The sequence below is a fragment of the Lingula anatina genome, chromosome 2, assembly GCF_051362555.1.
Source record: "Lingula anatina isolate TDL-2025a chromosome 2, LinAna3.0, whole genome shotgun sequence".
NCBI classification, from domain to species: Eukaryota; Metazoa; Brachiopoda; class Lingulata; order Lingulida; family Lingulidae; genus Lingula; species Lingula anatina.
In genome coordinates, this window is record NC_141768.1 from 37591501 (window position 1) to 37609448 (window position 17948).

At 33.6% G+C, this 17948-nt stretch overlaps 3 protein-coding genes and 1 non-coding gene across 5 annotated transcripts in view; all 4 read left to right on the forward strand.

The window, feature by feature from the left end:
• The first annotated feature begins 44 nt into the window (after positions 1 to 44).
• Positions 45 to 7847, forward strand: LOC106168230 (DNA polymerase beta-like). 2 transcript variants are annotated; one of them, XM_013547201.2, is made up of 13 exons: positions 45 to 237; positions 1075 to 1199; positions 1607 to 1681; positions 2247 to 2305; positions 2833 to 2882; positions 3237 to 3288; positions 4184 to 4238; positions 4966 to 5038; positions 5259 to 5329; positions 6127 to 6213; positions 6583 to 6647; positions 6905 to 7044; positions 7389 to 7847. In XM_013547201.2, exons 1-13 carry the CDS (start codon positions 60 to 62, stop codon positions 7481 to 7483), a joined length of 1125 nt encoding a protein of 374 aa, XP_013402655.2. In that variant the 5' UTR covers positions 45 to 59; the 3' UTR covers positions 7484 to 7847. The 2 variants fall into 2 exon arrangements, with proteins under 2 accessions (XP_013402655.2, XP_013402656.1); XM_013547202.3 differs by having other exon boundaries at positions 73 to 237; positions 1062 to 1199.
• Positions 7848 to 8668: 821 nt separating this feature from the next.
• LOC106168231 (eukaryotic translation initiation factor 4E-binding protein 1) lies at positions 8669 to 12492 on the forward strand. Its single transcript, XM_013547203.2, has 3 exons — positions 8669 to 8949; positions 10523 to 10711; positions 11038 to 12492. Exons 1-3 carry the CDS (start codon positions 8808 to 8810, stop codon positions 11076 to 11078), a joined length of 372 nt encoding a protein of 123 aa, XP_013402657.1. The 5' UTR covers positions 8669 to 8807; the 3' UTR covers positions 11079 to 12492.
• A 1362-nt stretch (positions 12493 to 13854) lies between these two features.
• On the forward strand, positions 13855 to 13927 carry Trnat-ugu (transfer RNA threonine (anticodon UGU)). Its single transcript has one exon. It is a non-coding gene; the product is annotated as a tRNA-Thr (tRNA).
• Positions 13928 to 14096: 169 nt separating this feature from the next.
• The window catches only part of LOC106168224 (ankyrin repeat and KH domain-containing protein 1), a 35872-nt gene continuing 32020 nt past the window's right edge, over positions 14097 to 17948 (forward strand). The window contains exons 1-3 of the mRNA XM_087003984.1: positions 14097 to 14412; positions 17004 to 17160; positions 17697 to 17853. Of these exons, the coding sequence (XP_086860110.1) occupies positions 14248 to 14412; positions 17004 to 17160; positions 17697 to 17853 (479 nt within the window). The 5' untranslated portion in view covers positions 14097 to 14247. The remainder of the gene's footprint in view (positions 14413 to 17003; positions 17161 to 17696; positions 17854 to 17948) is intronic.

The window sequence follows — 17948 nt, forward strand, 5'->3', positions numbered from 1 at the left end:
AGTAAAATTTAACTAAAATTATTTTTATGAAATCGATTCAGGCGTGCCCGCAAAGGATTATGGGACAATTTGACCCAGTTCTGCGTCTACTTTCATGCCGCAGCCTGCTTTGTTTATATCTAGTTCCACCGGTTGCTGCATTTCCAGTGTTTTACTACATTTTTGAAATAATGGGAAAGAGAAAAGCAGGTCCATCAGATGAAAACCCAAATGCTGATTTATGTGAAGTATTGCTAGGTATAGAATAGTCCACCAATTTACGTAAAACTTACTATAGACTAAGCCTTTAATCTGTATCGAAAATAATGATAAAATTATAAGTGGAGATCCAGCAATTATACTTGTACATTTTAGAAAATCCAAAATGATCCTCAAAGTTTGCATTTACATTTAATACAAAGGTAGGAAGAATAAATTAAAACATGCATATAAATATGAAATTGAAAATTAAGATCACTTTTTATGTTATGAACGGGAATTTTTTAGTAACTCTTAGGCCCCATTCAGAATGAGAAGATCCCAGTGCTAACTGGTCCACGGCTTAAATATAGCAGACCTACATGTAAGGAAGTCCACTTAATCCTTTAATGGTCTCTCTGCCTTTTACAGGCCTATCCACACGTCGACCCTGCAGGGGCACAGTAATTAAATCTCGACTCCATTTGACCAGATGCATGTGGAGGCAATGTGAGAGGCAGAGAGTCCATTACAGGATTAAGCGATCTTCCTTTCATGTAAGGTCCGCCATATTTGAGCCTTGGACTAGGTGATACTCGGATCTTCTATTCTGAATAGCCCCATATTCAGGCTGGCAATCCTATTTTGTATCTTAAGAGTCTAGTCTGGACCACTTATATCCACAAGTTTGGTTAGTGTACATAATGGATAAATGAATGGGATTACTCCATCTGATCAGTGTGGCTACATATTGAATTCAGTTAACCTTTTGGCTGATTATATGTCATATACATGGAATATTTATATTGGTGTAAATAAATGAAATAGGCCTCACATTAAAAATCCATCATCATGAGAACAATGCACTTTTTTTTAAATTTAAGTTACATTTTACAGAGCTTGCTGACTATGAGAAAAATGTTACAAGGCAGATGCATAAGTTTAATGCTTATCGAAAAGCTGCATCAGTACTTTCAAAGCATCCAACAAGAGTGAAAAATGGAACAGAAGCTAAAAGACTGGTAAAGTATAAACATCCCATTTTTTATGTGATTGAAAACGGAAACATGCTGTCTCCAATTTATAACGTTGAGGACCAGTTTAAAACAGTCTTGAAATATTTAGTTTAATCCACATCTAGTATTCCCTTTAACTGAAATTTTTACTTTTTCTTGTTTTTACTCACATTTTTTGTTTGTTGTTTTACAAATATTTTTTCATGACACACTTTTGACATTATATGATTAATAGACATCACTTACTGAGAATGTTTTGCAATCCTTCTTGAATGTAAAAATGAGAAAAGAAATAAAAAATATACAGTATGTATATATATATATTATATTATATTATATTATATTATATTATATTATATTATATTATATTATATTATATTATATTATATTATATTATATTATATTATTCACAGGATGGTATTGGTGATAAGATTGGGAAGAAAATAGATGAGATAATTGCTACTGGCAAACTACAAAAACTTGAAAAGGTACAGAATAATATATTCTGTTGTTGTGTCCATCCAAATTTTGTTTATTTGTTTCATCTGAAATGTGTACTTGAGTGTATTTTGCCAAATATTATTAACTTTTATTTTTGATTTGAAAATCGATGCCACATATCAATAAATCAAAGAGGTAATTTTCAATATTCTTTGTTTATTTTTAGGTCAAAGATCTTTCTTTAGTAATTGGTATATGATAGCATTAGCAAAAGTATAGGAATGTACAATGACATGAAGAGTGTATGATACAAGTAAAACACTAGTGGAATTTAAATTACTTATTTATATATGTGCCAGTGGGTTTTATGCTTGTTGGTTTGAACCCTATTAACATAACAATGGTTTTTGGTTAGTATTAAATCACAAAATTCTGTCTCTTCTAATAATGATACAATAATTCAGATTTGTTTTTATGTTGGACAAATTTTATTTTCACTCTCTATTGTTCATTTTTATAAAGTGGCATTAAAAGAAAACTTGTGTCTTTAATTAACTTCTGTGGTTTTCCTGATGTTGACATACACTGATAGGTTACTTAAACTTCATGCAGATCCGAGCTGATGACACTAATGTTGCCATAAACCTACTGACCCGAGTGACGGGGATAGGGTAAGTCATCTCATGTCACAAACCTGCATTTCACATAATTAATGAACTGTGCTGTCTGCCGCACATGGTTAAACACATTTGCCTTTATTTAAATGTTAATTACAGATTGAAATTTATAGCCTCAGTTTTCTTCATGTGGTTTACAATTTGCATTAAGGTTGCATTTATGAAAGAGGGTTGATGATTGAGATGCAATGGTTGTTTATAATTGGAAAAGTTTGGGGTCATCCAGTTAAAAAGTGTTTACAAATTTTGTAATGAAAATCAAGCAGTTTTAACCTTACTGCTATTATTCCTTTCAAGTAAGAAAGGAAAGAGTTCTGTGTATATATTTGGATGATGGTTCCTGTTTCATATATTTCAAATGAAAGCAAAAGGGTTAACATAATGGTGTTGTTTTTTCATTCTTTTTTATAGAAACTAGAATTGATATTCAGAAATATGCTCACATGTATTAGCATTCCTCTTAAATGTTAACACACCACTTCCGCCACAGCAGCTGTTACTGTTTTCCTGTTCTATTTTAGCCCAGCTGCAGCTCAAAAGCTGGTACAGGAAGGGATATCGACAATAGAAGGTATCATTGTGTGATTATTGTCATGAGTTAAACAGATTTATCTTTTTTTTTTCACGTGTGAAAATTTAATGCCCATTTTTTTGATGCTATTCATAATTATACATGAATCCTTCACGTTAGTATACCCATGTGCCATTTCACTGGATCATATATATAAGTTGACTGGCTTCTTTTTGTAACCTACAACATAAATATTTTAAACATATTTTCTTTGAATAGATTTTTTTCTTTTGTTCACTGCTTTATCATATTTTTCCTGATAATCCGTGTGGTGTTTATTTAGCCCAATGAAACAATGTTTTCATTCACAGTGACTAGTTTTTATTTTGAAGTGTTTGTTACGATTGTTTTCAGATTTAAGAAAACACCCAGAAAAGCTTAACCACCATCAACAAATTGGACTTAGGTAGAAAAATTTTTTTTTCAAAAAATTTTATAAAAAAATGTATAACTGTGCATGAGCCCAGATTGTTTCTGTAGGTGATTTTTATGCTGTAGAATGCTGAGGAGATTTCACAGAGTCATTTTTGAAACACTTATGTTTCCTCTTACTTAACATTGTATATGATAATTATCAAACCTAGACATAGGCCTTTATCAGACTGATGTGAGTAGATGTTGTTACTCACTGACTGCAAGGTGGTATAACAGCCAGGACCTTTTTATAAATGTCAGGTAGATCGACCCCCCATCCCTATTCAAGAATGTCTGGTGACGGGTGATGTTGACAGCCTGTCATATCTTGTGTGGGATAGATGACTCAGATTCAAGGATCTTGGTTGAACTCCAGTCAATACTGCGGCTGATTTCTATTACATGTCCAGAAATGGCAGTTCAACCAAGATCCTTGAATTAGAGGAGGGGGTGAACTACATGACATTTTTGAGAAGGTCCTGGTCGTTATACCACCTAGCGGTCAGTGAATAACAACATATGAAGGCCTACATCACTGTTGACTGTAAGCTAACTGTATAAAAGTATTTAGGCTTGCGTTTGATAATTATCATATATGATCCAACTACCAAGCTTATTGATACTTTTGCTCATAAACCTGACATTACTTTTGAAACATAGGTAGATACATAAAGTATTTTTGAAAGGAAGTTTTTATATGCGAATCTAACCTGGTTAAAAGAAATAGCATTGTCTTATTATTGTGAAAAAATATATGTTTGATGGAATTTTATTGCTCAGCAGAGCTGGGATAAACATATTTTAAATGGATAGTGCAAAAAGTTAATGTGAATTTTTCTAAATATTTATGATCAGTGCACATATTACTTACTGTTTTGCAATTTAAGGCACTTTGAAGATTTTGAGAAGCGTATACCTAGAGAAGAAATGATCAAATTACAAGTAAGTACTTAGCAATGTAAACGTAATACTGAATAACTCCTTAGAGCCCATTCAAAATAGAAGATCCGAGGATCTTCTGATCAAATATGACAGACCCTACATGAAAAAAGAGCTGACTAATTCACTGATGGTCTCCCACACGCTGTCCTTTCAGGGGTCTAGCAATTAAACCTTGGAGCCATGATTTGATCCATTTAATAGTGGAGGTGGGGAGACCATCAGCGGATTAGTGGGTTCTTCTTTCATGTAGGGTCTGTCATATTTGTTACGTGGATCAGGGCTCTGTAACTCGAAAGCAACGCGAATTGCAATAGCGATATCACATTTCATTTCGAGTCTATTATATGGGGCGAGTAAATGCTGAGTTATGGAATAGAAACGCTTGCGCTTGGTTGCAATTTGCAATGCTTTCGAGTTATGGAGCCCAGAAGATCCTCGGGTCTTCTATTCTAAATGGGCTCTTAGAAACATTTTTGTGAAATTATGAAACCTTGATTTTCAAAGTCCTTTGGGAATTTTTTCATTTATCAGCATATTACAGTACTGTTAGTGCCAATTCCAGAAGCTGAAAGGATATGCTGCAAAGAGAAAAGTCACCATCACTACCCTTGAAACTTTGGGTGTTCATTCTTTGGTACTATTTTAACAGTTCATGTGACAAAATGGTCTAAAGCCAATTGAATCATCTTTAACATGATAGTGTAAAACTCTGTTTCTGTTTTTTTAGGATATTGCTTTTAAAGTAATCAATGAACTAGATGAAGACTATGAAGCTAAGGTTTGTGGGAGCTTCAGGAGAGGTAAGTGAAGTTTTTGTTTTTTGCTGCAGAATCAATCAGGCAAAAAAATTAACAATGGAATTATTAGTCAAAGAAGCCATTTGGAAATGATGAAATTGGTTTAAAAACTAATATCCAGAGGCTGTTTGAAATATGAGACTTTTGCCATTTTAATTTGACTTTTGAAATTCCGCCTACATACTTTCTTCAGTGACATTTGAGTCTTCTGTACATCTTGTAGGTGCTGACTCCAGTGGAGATATAGATGTACTTGTAACTCATCCAAGTTTTACTTCAAAGACAAAGAAAAAGGTACTACTTGCTGATGCATTTAATATAGTGAGACTTATTCACCCTCAAGATATCTCAGGCTCTGGTCCGTTTGTGAAAAGAATTCTTCTGGAAATTCCTAAAAATTTACATACACTAAGGTGTATTTTATATGAAAATTTTGAGTAAAATGAAAATAATTTTGAGCATAAGTTGTGACTTAGGCTGCGTTCACATAAAAAATCTAAATTCTAAAAACCTAAAAATCCATTGGCGGTATCTAGTGATCACGGTCTGTGCCCTGAATACCCCGCGGCATAATTAACTAGCAGAGTGAGTGAGTTACTTCCAAAGCTGTAATTAAATCTCGGTTGCGCTCGGGGGAAATTCTGATACCTGGACGCATGTGCAGAGAGAAAGAAAATGATGGTCGCGGTTGCTTTGAAAATTGTGTTTGTCGATTTTGTGCAACAACAAGACGAAGTAGATGAGGTCCATATACACACGACAGATATGAGTGCAAACTGAAGAAATCCACAGTGTAGAGATATGACTGTGCATGCATCCAGGCATCAGAATCTCCTCCGAGCGCAGCCGACTGAGCCGAGAATTAATTACAGCTTTGGAAACGACTCGCTCGCACTGCTAGTTAATTACGCCGCAGGGTATTCAAGGCACAGACCGTAATCACTAGATACCGCCAATGGATTTTTAGGTTTTTAGAATTTAGATTTTTCGTGTGAACGCAGCCTTAGAGGAGACCCTTCCCAAAATAAGCACATGCATGCATGTGGGTGCACACCAACACACATTTTGATTAAAATTTTGTTTTTTTGTAGATAAGACTTCTGCATGACATAGTGGACAGCTTAAAGGAAACAGACTTCATTACAGACACACTTTCCTTAGGAGATTCCAAGTTTATGGTAAGATGGCTTGAGAAAGCACCACTGAATGTGGTTTGTGTAAGCACACACTAAGGATAGTCTTGATAAGTTTGGAAACACATCCTAAGAAATGGTCTTGTAATTCTACATTTAAACATGTTTTTACAGATATATTTTATCACTCATTATCTACAATCCAGCATATTCAAACCTGTTAACCTGTTTTGAGTGGTTTTCTTCTTTGAATACTCCCTAAATGTGGTACTTATTAACTTACTGTCAGTTTGTCCTGATTTAACTTTTATAAGGCAACCTGTTTCTGTCTAAAATCATGCAGGCTAGGTGCAGACATAAATGCATTCATTTATAGACTTAAAGGCTTCTTTTTTTCTGAAAATCTTTTTATAGGGAGTTTGTAGACTTCCAGAGGGAAAGGATGGAAAAGAACATCCATTCAGAAGGATAGATATCAGGTAACCAATGAGGAAGTTTGCCAAAAAAAAAAAAGAATAAATAAATAAATAAATAAATAAATAAATAAATAAATAAATAAATAGTTTTGAAGTATTTTCAGAAATGGCAATTTTCTCTTAAAGTGCTCAGGCTTTTTTCAACATTGGAACAACCTGTTTGAATTGAATGTCAGCACTTTTTATATGTAAATGTAAAAACGTTAGCTTCAGCATTTAGTGCTGGAGATATGTTGACAACTTTACATGTTGTTTTGCAGGTTAATACCTCATGACCAGTATTACCCTGCGTTGTTGTACTTTACGGGCAGTGATGCTTTCAATAAGAACATGAGAGCTAAAGCTCTAGAAGAAGGATTTACATTAAATGAATATACACTGAGGCCAGTTGGAAGTACAGGTAGAACATACAATGTATACATACCTCTCTTTAAATTACAAAAAAAAAGATTTTATGTAAAGGAGATAATGAACATATTTTGCCATATTCACAGTACCAGGCATTAGGTTCACCCTCAATTCCAGAGCCTAGAGATAACCATTGTCTAAATCCAATTAATAGAAGTAATCACTGAATGGTACCTTGATCATTTCTAGTGCTAAAAATAAGTCGATTTTTTTTTTTTTGGGGGGGGGGGGCATTATTAACTATGTTTTTTTTATTACAATATCATATATAACTAACCTAAAGTACCTCTTATTTATTTTAATTGTAATAAAGTTAAAGCATGTATATTTTCCTAGGTGTTCCAGGGGAGCCCCTTCCCATCACCAGTGAGAAGGATATATTTGACTATATAGGAATGAAATACAAAAATCCAGAAGAGAGAAATATGTGAACTGTAACAATAGATCATTATAAGCAATATGAGTTTGTTTTTTGTTGTTTTTTTTTAATCAAAATAGTTCACTAGTTTCACTGTAGGTTGATGTTATGAAAAAAAAAGACACATGTATCAAAAGAAAAACACTGAGTTAAGTTAATTTTAAACTTTTCTTACGTGACTAAAAATGAAAGGACTTTATAATGCTGGACTTCTGGGTGGTCAGTTTTCATGTTTAATCAGAATCTAGTGAGCAAGTTAAAATTATATGAATAGTTTCTTGCAGTGGGTAAATAATACCTGTTTGAAATGTTTTCTATGATTCATTGTTCAATATACATTATAAGTGAATTTTATTAAAATTTTTTATACCTTTTCATGTTTGAGTCAGTCATAATATCAAATAGGAATGGGTTTCCATACCTAGATTGATCTAACAGGATCGATCCATCTCCAAGGGGTTTCTTGCCAAATTGCTTTTAGCTTAAGCAGCTTAGATGTCTGGAGATAGATTGATTCATGGTTAGTACAATATTGTCTCAGAATGGTCCCTAAAATTCTTTGTTTATCTAAGGAGATGAAATTTTGACCTTTGTTTATCTAATAAGTGAATATTTAAATGGAAAACTGGAAAAACTTTCACGGTATACAAGTTGTGTTGAGGTTCTGATGGAAATAAGATGGGGTGTCATAATCTATAAACAACAAGACATAGCTTTTTTTTAAACAAATGCCCTTTTTAAGACAAATGTTGAAGTAATGTTTTCCACCAGTACCAATTAGGAGGTGGGAGCATCCAAATAAAGTTAGTAAAAGGTCATGCCTTTTGAAATTACAATCACCCTGTTAAAGATATTTTAACAATGTAATGGCATTAATGTGTTATGTAAATAATACAATAAAGTGCGTCTAGATTTCATTTATCTCCTGCACTCAGTTGAAGAACAGAGGAATGCCTGATATATCGACACAATCAAAGCTAGCATAAAAGCACAACAAACGCATTTGGTGTTGAGAATGAGGCAGTAGTAGTGCTTGACGGAAATGTCCGAACAATGAAATTTAAATCAACATGATAGTTCTAATTTTCTCTTTCTTTTACTCAATATGAGTTTATTTCAACATATTTTTACAATCCTATTTTTGAGCATAACACACGGTGAATAAAAAATGTCTGACCTTTAAATTTCCGAATGTTAATTTATTCATCACGTTGTCGTCCGAAAGTGTGTTATGGTGGAAGATAGTTGGGAAAATAGTAAACACCACTGAAAAGTCAGCTTTAAGCAGAGGCATCGCCTGTTCGTGACCACAAATAACAACTGCGACACTGCCAAGAATGTCTGCCTCTCCAGTCCAGCGCCAAATAGTCTCTAGTCAAGCAATCCCAACGCGTCGGGTACTTTTAAATGACCCGTCGCAACTTCCACACGATTACAGTACAACGCCTGGTGGAACTTTATTTTCGACCACGCCAGGAGGTTTGTATATTTATCAGTGTAATTTTTTCGTATATAATTATATTTAACGGTGTTTGTTATTTGATTGAATGGTAATGACATGTCTGATGCAATGTGTAAAGAGGGGCATTTGAGGAAATCCCCGTTTTGTTGTTGCAGAGCACGTTCAATATGGCCGCTCCTGCATCATGTTTACGTGCCATGTGACCTATGATTGTTTATGTTTTCATTTATGATTTGAACAACCGACCAAATTTATGGTGAAAGATGATATAAATGTTGCATGATAGATGAGCTGGTTTCTTTTATCTATAATTGACGATGGATATATTCATTCGCAATGCAGCGCAGTCACCTAAATTTTGTAAATATGTACTGGAATGACCTTGCATAATATCTGGCGTTGATCCCATGTTGTGGTTCATGTCCTGGAAAATGATTCACTCACCACATCTAGCAGAATACCATGCTTTGTTACTAATTTTGCAATGATGCAGTACTTACTGTTATGTATCAGTAAAGCCATCATAATTTACAATCAGTTGGCAATGTGTCAAACAGAATTAAAAAAAAAATTATCACTCAGGTGATTCATAACCTACTGATATAAATCACCTAGCTAGTACTTAGGACCAGGTCATTATGTCAAGCAGGACTGGATAGCTCGACAGAATGTAAATAACATCAAAATTGAAATTTGAGTCAGTTGAATATGTACAGTTAATAATTTTTCAGTGGAAAATGATTTATAGGTTTTTTTTTTTACATATTTAACTGGAGTTTTTAAATTTTTTATAACTTGATAAGTATTTGTTTTTATTGAGCTACATATATATTTGTTTGATTATCTTGGGATGCATTAATAACAGCTTTGAAGAGTACTTAGGATGTCCTTAAAAGTTGAAAGCAGCTGGTTAGGTTCACATACTTATTTAACAAGGCAGTTTGAAATTACATTTATCTAACTCTCCAAGCAAATCAGATTTTTCGCCAGAAATTCGAATTTGAAAATTCTGTATTTTTCAGATGGCAGTGTGATGGGGTATTAATCAGTTTAAAACATTGCTGTCAAGATATGTGCTTTAATTTGAAAAACGATATCCATAAGTACAAAAATTGAATAAAGGACCATTCCCACAGATATTTGGATTGATCTGTCTCCCTTGGGAGTCTCACTAAATTGCCATCACCTGACTGACTTATATCTCTGTCATACCTGGTAAAGCTGTTACCCCCTAGCTGATTTGGTAGGCGTGACAGACATTTAAGCTGGTTAGTTAATAGCAATTTAGCGAGACTCCCCAGGGAGTTGGACTGATCCAGAGGGAACGATCCAAGCATGGGAACCCAGTCTAAAACTGCCATTTCCTTATGTCAACAAAAACATGCAGGGTTAGAATAACCTGATGTCATATATATATTTATATAAATAATTTATATTAATATGCCAATTATTGACAAATATTTGGAACTAATTAAACATATTTAAATCTTCTTTAGCCAAATTAAATGTGATGTTTTTTATATTAGTGGAGCTTAGATAACAGTATCAGTATTTCACCATTTATCATGTGTTTTGTCATGTTCGTTACAGGTACAAGAATAGTGTATGAACGCCATTTCTTGATGCAGTGTCGCAATTCTCCCTTGGCCAAAAGTCCTCCTCCAAACCTTCCCAAGATCCCAGGTGTAACTACTGTTCAAGAGGAAAAGGGAGAGCTGATGAAGGAAAATGGTATGGGGAAGGAAGAAAGAAGTGGCAAGGAGAATGCAAATCATAAAGGTACAAAGATTTATTTGTCATTAGCAACCCATCCATTTAGGAAGAAATTGTGTAATTCTAAGCTTGGTGTTGCTTGTGTAAGTGCACCATTTATTAACTTAAATGACTTCAGTCAAAAAGAAAGTTTTATTTCTTGCAGTTTTTCAAAAGAGTTTTGTGTTTATCTGGTAATATTGGTAATGTTTGCAAGATAAACGATACTAAGTTTTCTTTGTGCAGGAAATACTAATTTTTTTTCAAATAGGCTTAACAAAGCAAACATTTATTTGAAAAGATCAACAACAGTTATTTCCTTACCATGAAATTAATTGGAGATTTTTTTTCAGAAACCTCAGGGGATGAACCTCAGTTCCATATGGATATCTAAGTCGCTACTCGCATGTCTTTCAAGTAACCGCCAAGAAAAAGATGAAAATTAAGAAGCAAAGTGAATGCTGGATAAAAATGCAATGGTTTCTAATTGCTGTATAACTAACTTGGTAAACATATGTAATGAACACAGTCAGAAAAGAGGATTTATACTTGGTGCAATTGAAAAAGTGAGATTTCTCTGGATGAAGTATTGTTGGAGAGATGTTTTTTAAAGCATGAACATTGCTTTTTTGTCCACTATTTTTGTTGTGTTTTTCTTGGCTGATTTATATGTTAATATTCACAACTAGTGTATTGTATCAAGGCTCTATAAAGACCAAGCCTTAACTGCTCATCTTTTAAACCCAAATAGAATGTTGTGGAATCAGATAAGAATATAAATACAGTGTAAAAAGATATATGTTTATAGAGGGAAGGGGGGAACTCAGTTCTAATACCAAAGCTTTCAGTTCATCTACAGTTGAGTAAAAAGTGAAAGCCCATTGTTTTTTCATAACAGCAGCAGAACTCATTAGTAATCTTGTTGCTTATTGGAAATTTTTTCTAATAGTTCTAATCAAAATAACTGCTTGTATAAATTGGCTACTCTCTTGGTAAGGAATGAAAGAATCATTTTAGTTTTATGAGAACTTTTTTATTTGGCATTTTAGAAGTTATGCAGAAAGTTCTTGTTAAATCCTTCAATCTTGAATATAGATTTTGGGAATCGAAGATCTAAAAAAGTGTCAGATTATATTTAGATGCCTTTTTCAACCACTGTATTGCACAGTGATTAGATTTGATCTGTTTTTTATGCAAGCCAGACCTGTGAAAGGGTTTGTTAGTTGTTAGTGTACTACATAAAGTAGAAATTGTTTAAATTGCAGAATTATTTTTATTGAATCACTATCTACATTTGTAATGTGTTGGAGTTTGCATAACTTAATCTTTAGTTTTATAATCTAAAGTAAGACATTCAACAAAGTCTCTTTATGATAGATGCATAGCATCATATCACATATACCAATACAGACGTGTGAGGAGGAAGCTGTGGGGAAACAATTGTAGCATGGTCTGTGATACGGCATCTAACATATTGCTTATTTGATTTCATTCACAGTGGATTGTCAGGGTAATTTCTAGATCATTGCCCTGTTTGACAGTCAAAAAAGAAAAAAATACATAAAAACATAAAGAAAGAAAAAATATGACTGACATTTGGATCAGCAGAAATGATGTTTTACTTAAATTTCTGCTAGTTTCCACTAAGTTGTTCACCCTGAAGATTTGTGCTAGCTAAATGACTTATTGGATGTGTCAGTTGATAATGAAGTGGACTCGTCATTATGTAGGGCATGACATTCAGGGTTGTGAAAAGGACATGGTGAACTTTATAAAATGTCAACATGATGACAATGTTGCTGATATAATGTGTTGTTATTTCTTATCGCAGGGCATAAATGAGACCTTAGTAAAGTATTAATCCATAATTGTTGTATGGTGCTAAATATTCCCTTTGCATTTTTTCAGTAGGAAAAATTGATATATTTGACATCCATCTTAAGACCATCAAAAAGAATGAGCAAATATTACTTTTATGAGTTTTCATCAATAAGTCACATAAGATTTCTTGATACCGATCTGTGAAAGTGAATAAAACGGTTTATGTCAGCATGAAATAACATTTTGACCTGTTTACCATTTAATCATAGGAGCTCATGAAACTATCGTTCTACTTTGATCTATGCAACTTCGTGGAGACTCTATCTGAATGCAATCACATAAACTAGAAAAGAACTCCCAGAGCGCAGACCTCCGCCAAGGCAGCAAAGTCTCTACCCAATGCCGTTTCACCCCTAAATTTTCATTCTATAATGATTTAATTTTTTTTATTATTGATTATTGATTGATTGTTGATCCAGATCGCCACCAAAAACTAATCATCTGTTCCTTGGCCCACTTCTGACAGTTCCTGAAAATTTCATCAAAATCTGTTAATTTTGTTGCTACCATTCAACAGGAATGTTATTGTTTTGCAAAATTGTGATTTAAAAAATACAGTATCTGTAAAATTCCACCATTGATAAAGCGAGTACGTTGGAAACCAGGAGGCGTGTTAATCTGGTAATGACTTGAACAGTAACGACTGTTGTACTGTGATTATTTAAATGAAAAATAATTGCTTGTGTTTGGTACTAATATATATATATTTGTGCGTGGGTGGGGGAGGCTTGTCATAAATGAATGATTCATAACTGGAAGGCAGGTATGTGTGTACCTAAACTCAAGGTTTTTAAATCTTGTTGGAAGAACACAGGTCCGTTTCATGCACAAGCAACGTGATTCCTCACTACCCTCCCACTCGATAGTGTCCATGCGTGCGAAGTGTCCACGTGTTCTGTTTGTTGACAGTGAAACTTCTCCATCACCTGTTGCCGAGTCGAAACCAATTAGTAATCCAGAAATGAGCTCCAAGCAGTCATTTTTGGTTGTCTACGATTTTTGTTCAATATTGTTTAACAAAAACGTCAAAGTCTATAATGATTTTTTTTTTGTTACAGGTAACTGATTGCCATGCAAATCTACTTTTAATAAATCTACTTTTACTTTTAATAAATCAACATTTGATGAAGTTCTGAAGAGCATAATGCTTAGCAACAAAATTGCTAGTAACATGAAATACTATTCGCTTTTCGCGTTTTGCAAAGAAAATTCAACAATATTTATGTTGTATATCCGCTTCTTTACGATAAAGTATTATATTATTCATTTTTCCCTTGCCACCTCAACAAGCCTCTATAGCTCAGTGGTTAGAGCACTGGTCTTGTAAACCAGGGGTCGGGAGTTCGATCCTCCCTGGGGGCTTCCGGGCAGGGTTGTTCATTTTTTCATTATTTTGGACAATGTTCTTCATATTTTAAACATTGACACATTATAAACTACTTCATGTGATATAATTTATTTCAAATAAAGACTGTACGAACACATAATCTAATATTTTTCTGAGACTTCCGGAGCATGTGCGCGCAGGTGTTCATCCGGGACATTGTCATGACGAACTTTCATAATGGCGGTCTAGGTGGTTACTACAGCATGCTTGAATTATTTTAAAATTAGCCACTGTGAGTTTGTGAAAATAACGTCGATGATCACAAGGAATGCGGGGATGATCGACGGTTCTTAAAATGCAGAATGAAGACCGCTTATCAAACGATGAGTCCAACACCGAATTGAATGATGTCGAGGTTCTAAAATTAAGAGGGAGACCCTCATCGCCTATGATGGAAAAGACACAAATTATTACGCCTCAAAATTTCATCCCAGACAGTGACGAAGACGATGTATCTGAGGTAAATGATTTTACCGTCAATGTGTTCCATAATTTTGCAAAACAATAAGCTTAAAGTAGTACAAAATGGCGTCCAATACGACGTTGGATGTAACGAAAAATCCTTGCAAGGTCATGAAACCATGTGCTTTATTGATTCGATACATTCAAACTTTGTATATTGCATACAACACATCCGCTTATCAGCCAACTTGTAACGTATTTAATGTGTGATAATGATGGCTATCTGTTCAAACCCTGGGAGTTGTGATTCATGGCTAATTGGATATGTTTCTGAAACTTGTTCAACTTCTGCCTGGCAATTGTGTTGCAGCTGACTTTACTTTTTCAATCTAATCTGCTTTTTTTGCTAAAAAAAAGTTGTCCTTGTTTAATTTTAATTTTTTTACTGGTAGTAATAACTGAATTATTTGTCAATTTATGTACTTAATTAGCTCAGTTATGTCCTTTGAACAGAAAGCGGCATCTTTAAAGGTCATTTCATTTGAAAGTTTGTTTTTTGCATGTCTAAATAGAATTGTATTTAAGTGTAAAAGAATGATAAAGTTAATTTGAAATGCAAACTCACAGCATTCTATTGACATGTTTTCGAATCACATCTATTCTGCCATAACATGAAATGGCCTCTTCTAATATGTGATTCAATAAATGTCAAGGTTTGTCTAGATTCCAAATGAAAATCTGTAAATAAATTATAAATAGATGACACTAAAATCTCATAAATGAAAAACTGAACTAGCACTGGTTAACAGTTCATGAAATGAATGGCATTCGTGTAGTAAAGAGGCATTTTCAGGTCCTTTGTATTTGTGGATATTCCATTTGAAGCTCCCGAAAAACAGAATTTATATTTAAGTTGCTTGTTGGCAAAAAATACATGATAATTAACTTTCTGATGCATCATTTTTAATGACTGAAAAAGGTAAGGTTTACATATGGATTGAAGAGAAATTCTCAAAATTGTTTTCCATATGTATTTTATTTGAGTGTTTTGCATTTATGAAAATTTTAATTATATACAGGCAAATTTGATAGTGCTGTTCAAACATTTGTCCATTAAACCTCCAACTGGAAGTATGTTTGTTTTGTCAAGGCCATTGGTTGTGATATTATTATTCTTAATTCCACTTGATAACAGGACTAGTATTCAATAGCTCACGACAGCCAAACTATCAGTAGGAAAAAAAAAGAAAGAAAATGCTGACTTAATTTTTCTAAGGATGACAAATCCCTAGAGACATGATATATATATGATACTATATATATATATATATATATATATATATATATATATATATATATATATATATATATGAATGATACTAAGATCTATATTAGTGGGACAGATATATATATATATATATGTATATATTGTATGCACAGATATGTGAATGTTTATATCAGATCATGACCTGTCTGTGGGAGTTGAAAGGTTTTTTATCCGTATTATTATTATTATTTAATTACTGTGAAATGTTCACTTGATCAAAGGTGTTTTGCTTTTGATTATTTTCAGTAATAGTCAGTAATGAGGTGAAGGCTGTGCTGAAATCTCTTGATGTAGGCAATTACCAATATCACAGATCATCAGCCATTGCTTAATGAAGTGTTATGTATATATGACATTTGTTGCTTAAAAAATAAATTGATGACAAGAAGAATAAAAACAAATTCGGTTAAAAAGCTTTTTTCTCCTTTGATCATTTATGTCTGATAATATAGACCACTTGATCATTTCCAATGATTCTATGAAGTAAATGTGAAAATCCTACACATTTAATCTGAGAATGGCATAGGAACTGCTCCCTAGTCTACAAGGCTTATTAAACGTGTTGAGCATCTATATTAATGAATGTTGATTGTATTTCTCTGGAACTAATGCTAATAATTTAATTGGCTATCGGTTCTCTGTTAGCCTAGTCTAGTGTATTTCTATATTGACCCGAGACTTTACAAAGTTAGTGTCTGAAAGGGTATTTGCTGAGCTTTCATGTTGCTTACATATTACATGGTGCACTGAAATTGCTTTACATACGTTAACTTTTGCTTACAGATTTAAAACTTGGATACTAAGATCTATATTAGTGGGACAGATATGTTCACACCAGGATGATTTATTTCATCACTGTGGTATTGAGTCAGTGACATATTTTTTAAGTTAAAAAAAAAAATACAGGTATTCCTGAGGACCTACTAGTATTTGGCATTTCTACGGATATCTGATCATAACTTCTTTCTATAAAAAAAATGAGTAAAGTATTTTTATTTTAGGAACAAGTGTGATTGTTTGTGTTGATTTATTGTTAATCAATTAGGCACAGTTATTGGTGTCCAATATAGTTATTGGGAAGGTTGGCCATAAAATGGACTTGTTTTACTAATTTTTTCAAGTGGGGACTGCAACTTATAGGAAAAACATACCTGGTGCTACAAATACACAAATAGTGAATCACACTTTCCTTGTTCTGTCTAATTAGCTGTTTCAATCTTACAGTAGTTCATTGAATGCATTTACCAATCATTGTCATTGATACAGATCATTGTTTTTTTTCTTCTTATTATTTTCAATTTTGTTTGTTGGACTTCTTGTAGGTTGAATCCTTTATATTAGACCAAGAGTTTGAGGATGAGGAACCCATTTTAGATGCCTCTAAATTTCTACTAACATCAGAAAGTATGGAAGCAGCAGATTTAAGAAATGTAGATCCAGAAACCCAAGCAAGACTGGAGGCACTGCTTGAAGCTGCAGGTAGGTATTTCATTCTAACTGTCAAAGGAAAATAAAACTGTGATCTCCCTTTATCATTTCTTTTGTCAATCATGTTAAATTGTTAAAAATATCACTGGACTCAGCCCAACGTTTTTCCAACTGGGCCAGTAGAGTCCATGTTACTGTTGGGAACAGCTCATTATATTCAGTCTATGTCTGAAGCTTGTCTTGACAAGTTTACGTACAGTCAATATTTAAGCTTTAGAATATGTTTGGGCTATTTTAAGATGTGTCAGACAAAGACATCCTGGTTCAGACTTTAAGTGGTGAAATATTTTGCTGTTAATCATCTTTTTTATTTGATATGTATCGAAGATAAAATAGATACCTTTGAATTTGCATGGAAACCAGTTAGATTGTGTTTTTGGTAAATTAAGATAAACATTAAAGCAGAGAGTTTAATGTATTTCACTGCAGCCTTTTAAAGGTCATATGAGAAAAAATACTCCATCCACATTCTTGGAAAAATGGAAAGGTAGTATTGTTATGATCAACTGTATTTTTATGTCACACAGGACTGGGGAAGCTGTCCACTGCTGATGGAAAGGCCTTTGCCGATCCTGAAGTGCTTAGGCGCCTGACATCTTCAGTTAGCTGTGCACTGGATGAAGCAGCAGCAGCACTGACCAGGATGAGGGCAGAGCAGCAGGGACAGTTGGCACAAGGAGACGGGTAAGTTTTAGAAAAAAAAAATGCACAGATTTCACATGTCATCTTGATTATTTATACAGGAAATGTAGTTGTTTTTCAAATTGATGAATTGTGTT